This window comes from Musa acuminata, chromosome BXJ3-11 (assembly GCF_036884655.1).
Source record: "Musa acuminata AAA Group cultivar baxijiao chromosome BXJ3-11, Cavendish_Baxijiao_AAA, whole genome shotgun sequence".
Classification (NCBI taxonomy): domain Eukaryota; kingdom Viridiplantae; phylum Streptophyta; class Magnoliopsida; order Zingiberales; family Musaceae; genus Musa; species Musa acuminata.
In genome coordinates, this window is record NC_088359.1 from 21255001 (window position 1) to 21262638 (window position 7638).

The 7638-nt window shown below is 40.9% G+C and overlaps 1 protein-coding gene across 1 annotated transcript; it reads left to right on the plus strand.

Annotated features, from left to right (window-relative positions):
• The first annotated feature begins 195 nt into the window (after positions 1-195).
• On the plus strand, positions 196-4957 carry LOC103971329 (GRF1-interacting factor 2). The gene is made up of 4 exons (XM_009385324.3): positions 196-478; positions 2494-2570; positions 4216-4300; positions 4390-4957. The coding sequence occupies exons 1-4, from the start codon at positions 401-403 to the stop codon at positions 4813-4815; spliced, it is 666 nt and encodes a 221-aa protein (XP_009383599.1). The 5' UTR covers positions 196-400; the 3' UTR covers positions 4816-4957.
• Positions 4958-7638: the final 2681 nt, after the last annotated feature.

The window sequence follows — 7638 nt, forward strand, 5'->3', positions numbered from 1 at the left end:
AGTATGATTAATATTGGAATTACCAGTTTGAGAGCAATAATTTATTTTATTCCCAAATTATCACGTCTAAGTCTACATATAGCATTCAGACTCTTCTACCAAACGAAATCCTCAAAAATCCAAGTCACAAACCACGGGAAGCAAGAATAAATAGTTTAATTAAAGATAAATAGGTGAATTGCCATCCACCGAATTTATGTTGAATGGCACAAGTTCGAGAATCAAAATCCAAAAAAAACATTCTACTTTTGCCTTCCCTTCTTCAAAACCCCAACCACATCCACCCGACCCTTTTCCTTTTCGACCGCTAGTTCATGTAAACCCTAAATCTATAAAGAAAGCTACAACCCGGTCCTCCTTAATTAGAGGGAGAGCTTGAATCACAGGCGAACTGGCAAGCATGCAGCAGCCGACGCATCCGCCGACCCCCGTGTCCACAGTTCCTGTCGCCAACATCACAACCGAACAGATTCAAAAGGTATCCTTTCTTTTGCCGCTCCCATTGATTTTCTTTCTTTTTTTCTTCTTTAATTTCACTATTCATGATGGTCACTCTGCGGGCTATCCTAGGGTTTGATCAGTTTACTTGGAAAGATGTCATTTTGGGATGAAGGCTCTGTTTGGTTGGTAAATTGAGAGAAGAGAAAGGGGAATAAGAGAGGAGAATAGAATGAGAATTTTACTTTCTGTTGCTCTGGTTGGACACGAGGGAATAATACAATATTGTCTCTAGTTTGATCTTTTAAATGAATATAAGACAAGAAGATTGGGCGACTACCGAAACAAAATATATGGATGATCCATTTCTCTCCACTTAATAAGTATCTCCAATTTTGGGGAGAAGCTACAACAGCTTTTGTAGAGATTTGATTATATTCTCAACGAGAGAATCTGTTTTTCTAGATCCAATTCCCTTCTCCTCTCCCCACTTCTATTCACTTGACATATTCTTTTTTTGTGTTTTGAGTTATATTTTCTGAAGAATACACTGTCAGAGGAACATATTCCTATTGATTGTTGAGGATGCAGTAGTCCTAAAACTATTCTAGGTTTACCTTATTTACTTAACAAGCAGAGATTATCCTAAATCTTGAATTTTTTTTTTTTAATCTTTGTTCTTTTTTGCATGGCCTAACTAAAATTGTCGTGTGCTTGGTTCAAATTTGTAAATTATTATGGTCCCTTTGATTGGACTTGTTTTCGGAACTTCAGACTTGTTTTGCTGAAGGAAGAAGCACAATTTAAACATGCAATTTCTTCATTAGATACTTGTGTTAAAAGACTAGTGCAATGTTATGAACTAAGGTCAGAAACGTGGACCGAATGTTGAACACATAGGATCTTTTGTGACTTGCCCCCATGCCTGTACAGACCATTTGTGTTTGTACATTTATGTCTAATTTGGATCGTGGTATGCAGCTTTCTGCTAGACTGAAGAATATTGTATTTAAAATCCAATCCACCAAGGTAAATGATCTTACTTAAATACCAGTTTACTCAACGCTTAGCCATGACCGGAGGGCAAATCCTTCTTCATTATTGACATCATCTTTCATTTTGCCATAGGGTACAGTTCTACCTTATGGCGGTATTTTATTAGGATTAATGAAACTTTAGTACGTTTGGCTAGGACAATCTTTGAAGCCATTAGGGTTATCTGACTCTAGTTTTATCCTCTGATATCAAGTTCAAAGTGTTTTGATATTGTTCTTACAGAAAGTTTTTTCTATGGATTGAACCTTCTGATATTGAATATGATAAAAATGTTGTGATGCTTGTCCTGTTGACAAAAGGCTAAGTTGTTACTCTAAATTCTGGTGCTTTGAAAATTTTCTCTCATTTTCTCTCTCATCCCGTTTGGTTTTTACTCAATAAATTCATTAGGATCATTTTAAAATGTTAACATCTGTAGTTATTGTCCTTAAACTTTCCATCACATCGTAGGATTGTGAAATCAAAATTTTGTCTTGAACATTTTGTTACCTAATAGAAATCCAGCATTTTCTCAGACCTTAGACTGCTCAGACAATCAATTTTCCCAGTTCTAATTTGAATGCTCATCAAATCATGGAAAATTCATCAAGATTACGTTCTTATGCTGCAGTCCTGATCCGAGAGAATCTAACTTATATTTGTGTTATATCAAACTTACATGATGAAGATTGCTATGATGGAAGGTATGACATTGCTTGATAGTGTTTGGTAAACGTAGTTGTCCTTGATCCAAAAATAAACCAGTCTTGCTTTTCGTTTTCGCATCCAACATTCTCTGATGTGTGTAACAGTCATGTTCTTATTTTTGTGGCTCTGCATCAAATCTTATTACTTTATGTTTATCATCACAAGCTAGTTTTTCCAGCATTTTACCTTGCATGTTTGAATGCTGAATTGCCACTTTAGTTGTGTGCTGTGATTTTAGCCTTCTGCAGTTCTAGCATTTATTTATCTCAGCTTACTCTGTTTTCACAATTTGTTGATTTTTCTTTGACGCAGTACTTGGATGAGAACAAGCAGCTCATTTTGGCAATCTTGGAAAATCAGAACTTGGGAAAGTTGGTAGAATGTGCTCAGTAAGTTGATTAATGAACTTCACTTCTGCAGTTGTCTATTTTTAACATTCCCATCTCTTTGTTTGATGCCTCTGTTGCATGTATATACAATTTGTAAGCACCTTTCACGGCTATCAAATTAGTACTGTTGATATAACTGGTCTAACACAAACATGGTGCATTTCACTTTGATAGTTATGCTTTGAACAATTTTGGTTTCTTGAATTTAATATCCATTTAATATTAGCCTTCAAACTATATCCACTCAATATAGATACAACTATGGTTTTGTTACTATGGACCATATCTGATGGGGAAAGATGTCGGTGGTTGATTTGGAGTGTCTGACTAGCTCGACTCGATCCTGGTTCGACTTGCGCTAGGAGCCCTAGAATCCGCACAATGCACCTTCGAGTGTCCATTGTGGGGCCGACTTGCACTGAGACCAATGTTGGGTGGGGTTCTCGACGTGGTCCTTTAATTCTCAAGTCAGATTCTTGAAATGGACTATGTGCAGGTGAGGGTGAGAAGGATCATACCTCGATAACCATGCCCTGATTTGCCATTTATAGTTGGTCCCTTCCTTGGCCACTACGAAATACAAAATATTCCCTGAGTATTTTATGTTCGACGGATGTTGATGTGGCTGGATCAGCGGTTGATGGTTTTTGTCTTCTTCTGTTGACCAGGATGCCACTTATCAAGCTTTGATTGGAGGCAAATATTTCCATTATCAATATCCATTGATGTTCACCCTTGTAAAGATGTGATCACTCTTGTGGAAAATGCATGTACCTCATTTTATGGAGACTTCTATTTATGTGCCCTTTTCTTGTGTGTTAAGAACATTGCAGACAAAGTCTGTAGTGCAACTGTAGTTTTCTGATACTTTTGATTCTTGATTGCTAAAAAAGAGAAGTTTGGTTTCAGGCTAAAAATCATCGAAAAAAGTTTAAATTCTTTGTTGTATAATCTAATGGAGAGTCATTAACAAGTTAGATTTATGTAGGACCTGGACCCGAATCTTATCAGAGAATTATAGTAGATCTCAGTCAACTAATTTTCGGACTTCGATTTAATGAAAACGTCATGGATGTATTTTGTGTTAGGTAAGGTCCACGATGCATGCCGATATCAATACATTAATGGATCTTGTTTAAGGATCTACACTCAGATTAGTACCACCCAATTTTTCAATTTTGGTTATGGTAAGAAAATTGTAGTTTTTTTGGTTTATATATGATACTTTGGAGAATTTAAATGGCTGTTTACTCTTTTCCAGTGTAGTCCTGCATTCCTAAGCCCTTGATCATTGTTGTTACCATCGTAATGGTCTACTGCTGAGGGTCACTTGTAATCTTGCACAGTCAAAAGTTTGATCTTATGATGCCTTCTTCTCTCTTTACCTTCTTATATTGATTCTCTCTTGCCCTTCTTATATTGATGCTGATTTTTCATGACCTAGGTGTCAATCTTCCTGTATTTAATTATGTAGTACATGTTTTTTTTTTAAATTATGTAGTACATGTTAGTGTTGATATTACAAATATGATTATCAATATATAGAATTTTTTATTCTTTGGATCAGAGACAACTGCATTTTTTTTCCTTTAATCTATATTCTATAGAGATAAATTCCACTCTCACTGTTCAAGTTTTAAATCAGGTATCAAGCCCAGCTTCAAAAGAATCTGTTGTACCTAGCTGCAATTGCAGATGCCCAACCCAATGCACCTGCAGTTCGCCCTCAGGTCAGTTTGGTACCATTTTCTAGAAACTTTAGTAGTTTACCATTATCTGCTCATTGTTTCCATTTCATTAACTGGTATTTTTTTAACAGATGATGCCGCATGGCTCAATACCACAGGCAGGTCATTACATGCATCAGGCACCTATGTTCTCTCCGCGAACTCCCCTACAGTATAACCCACAACAGATGCAAGAGCAGCAGCTACACCACCAGTCCCAAGGAATGGTATTCCCAGGCCAAATGATTTTTCGACCTGGGGCTGCCAATGGTGTACAAAGCATGCATACCGGACTACCTCCTGGAGGCAATGCCAATCCTCATGCAAATCCAAGTATGGCTGGATTTCCACTGACTGGCACTTCTAGCAGCACAGTACATGGATGTGGGAGTAAGCAAGACACAATTAGTGCTGCGGTAGCTGCTGACGATAGCCATAGGAGCTCAGGATCTGAGCATGGCAGTGGGGATGCTGACCAATCACATATCAAAAGGCCAGAGGACGCCAAAGCTTCGTGAAACTTATTGTATATGAAGAATGTGATGCACATTAATAAGTGACTTGTATATACAGAATATTTTATTCATGATGTACCTCTAAGCATGGATGTCGGTTCTGGAACTGAACCTTACATATAAAACTCTCTTCTTCTGAACCTCACTTAGTTTAGCATCTCTTGATTATGTGGCAATTACTTGAAACTTTATTATGACAGATTTGTCTCATGAGTAATCTTCAATAGCCTTTGATATATTTTCATCAGTTGCATCCTTTCTGTATGTTTCAGGCCAGGAAGATGCTGTTGAAACAGTGGTTGGTAAGCATCCTGCTTGTCCCATACCTTAATATGGTTGATTATTGAACCTTAATATGGTTGATTATTGACAGTCTCTTTGTTTATTCTGGCATAGGCTGTGTTCTGCTGTTGAATATTTCATCAAGGAAATCAGAAGGCTAAAGAAGAAAACTATGGTTCTTTGGTGAGGTAATACTGGTAATGTTGGCAGGCTTTACTCAGCAGTCGGTCAGTAAACCCATTCACATAGTCAAATTGTTTATAGAAACTTGGGTGATCCTGTAGTTGCTTTTAAGTTATATGCTGATTGATGCTAAGCTAAGCATTGGACAGAGGGATTTGATTATTTCTATGTATTCAGGCTGTTGACAATTATCCGATTTCTCATTCTGCACTCTGTCAGGAACCCTAACAGGTCCATACCAATAAGGATTTCTTTTCTCACAACTTCATGGTATTTTCTGATTAACCAAAATATTTTTAGGAACTTTGTACTTGAACAGCACCCTTGTTGATTCTAAACATAATGTTTGTCAAAAGGACAACACGTGGCATCTGTGCTATCTACTTCTACCCAAATACTTCTGTTCTACCAACACCTTGCTTGAATCGTGAACAATGAAGTAAATGTTTAATGTTCAAGCAAATGACAAATAGGTGGGAGTCAGTTGCTGTCGTGTGACTTACCACCTTACTGAAAGGAACTGTGAGACTATCTAATCACTGACACTTCCATGGATTGGTTTGTGCTGACATGGTCTCGTACAACCCGTCATATCATTTTAGGTGGCTCTAACATTTAGTAATAATAAGCTTTTTTTTCTTTTTGTGACAAATCTCAGCTGCCATTTTTTTTTTATAGCTTCAGAATCACTTCAAACTGGTCTCCATGGTTAGAAGCTTTGAAGCCACTTCAAAGGCCCCATTTAGTTCAGCTACTTCCTTTTTGGTGTTCTGAGCAGATGGACCACAGAAATGACATAGAAGTTGCATATATGACAAAGTTTTAGGTGTATATGATTCTCCATGTGTTGGTTGTAGGTCTCCTCTTGTCATAACCCTCTGTTGACCATGTGAAATTGTGCAACTCATTGTTTTGTGTTTCTTTGGGCAAGAGAATGTATTCAGGTGCAGACCAACTTGCAAACTTCTGCAGGTTGGTCATCATGAATATCAAATGTCAACTATCATCGTGAACTCATTTTTCCTGTCAACTTTGTTAGGCCCATGTTTATTTTTCCTGTAACTATATTCATGTCATTGGGTCAACTCAAGGCCCACGTGCCGACGTCGGAAACTTTTGGTGGGAATGCGAGGGTTGACTTTCTAAGGTCCATCGACCCTGAGCTCCGTTTGTGGGAAGATATGTCTGCTCATCTCTAGGATAGATGGCGACCTTCCTCATCACGCGGGCTCCTCTTTGGAACGGGAGATGAAATTGGCACATGTTGGATCCAAGCCGCTGGGTCACCCTCCTCTGCGTATTGGGAGACGACTTCGGGGTGAAGGCGCCTGCAGCTTGATGACGACCACCTCCCTACAAAAAGGTCTTCGTCGGGTGTGTCCTGACTTTGGTCCCTCCGACGAGCAAGTTAGATTGGTTTTTATTCCCTGTTTTTCCTCCCCCCCCGCCCCCCCCCCCCCCCCCCCTCTTTTTTCATAGATCAGGTTAGAGGTATTTATACTTGCGTGCGGGAATTGGTCGGGCCCTGGTCCAGCATGGCCGTTGACTCTGGGGACGGAACAACCTCTCTGACGAGATGGCATCTTCAGGGGTGCTTGAGGGGCGTCAGACGGCATTACCCTAATAGCAGACGACACCGCCCCCAGCTCTTGGGGTGGTCAGGTCGCACCGTTGGAGCTTGACATGGCGTGCACCCCGCGCTTTTGGAGGTGTACGGTGTCGCGTCGATCTGTAGCATTTGTCGGTGGTTCACATAGGGCCAAAATACGCCCTATCACTTCCGCGCCCCCCCCCCCCCCTCCGAGGCGTGCCGTCGGATCGCTGGTGGTCCGGGAGGCATGCCTGGGTTCGAGGGATATGACAGCGTTGGGCTTTTCGTGGGAGGAACGAATTGATTTGTCGGGGGTAATTTAGGGGGGGCGATGCCCAGTGATCCAGACAAGACTAACCCTGCTGGTCGAACGGTAAAGGCCTATCGAGGAGAAACCGAAGCGTCAACACCGGTGAGGCGTGACCTACGCGACGAGACTGGATTGACTCGTCGGGTGGCATTTTAGAGGGGCGGTGCCCAGTGATCCGAGCAGGACTAACCCTGCTGATCGAACGGTAGGGGCCTGTCGAGGCGAAACCGACGTGTCATAGGTCGGATAACGGGTTTGGCATGACCCGGAGTTATGGTTGCCGAGATGTGACTAGGGCGTGGCTCAAGCGTTGGATTGGCCGAGGTGCGCTGAGGCCGTGGCTCGGGCGTTGGACTGGCCGAGGTGCGCTGAGGTATGGCTCGGGTGTTGGATTGGCCGAGATGCGCGGCTCAGGCATTGGATAGCCGACGTGCGTGGCTTGGATGCTAGATTTGACCGA

What these genes read in the sequence shown, in the direction of transcription:
- LOC103971329 (XM_009385324.3), top strand. Translation starts at nt 401, where the DNA reads ATGCAGCAGCCGACGCATCCGCCGACCCCCGTGTCCACAGTTCCTGTC. An exon ending in AAGTTGGTAGAATGTGCTCA is followed by an intron (nt 2,571 to 4,215) that starts GTAAGTTGATTA and finishes GTTTTAAATCAG; the next exon opens with GTATCAAGCCCAGCTTCAAA. An exon ending in CACCTGCAGTTCGCCCTCAG is followed by an intron (nt 4,301 to 4,389) that starts GTCAGTTTGGTA and finishes TTTTTTTAACAG; the next exon opens with ATGATGCCGCATGGCTCAAT.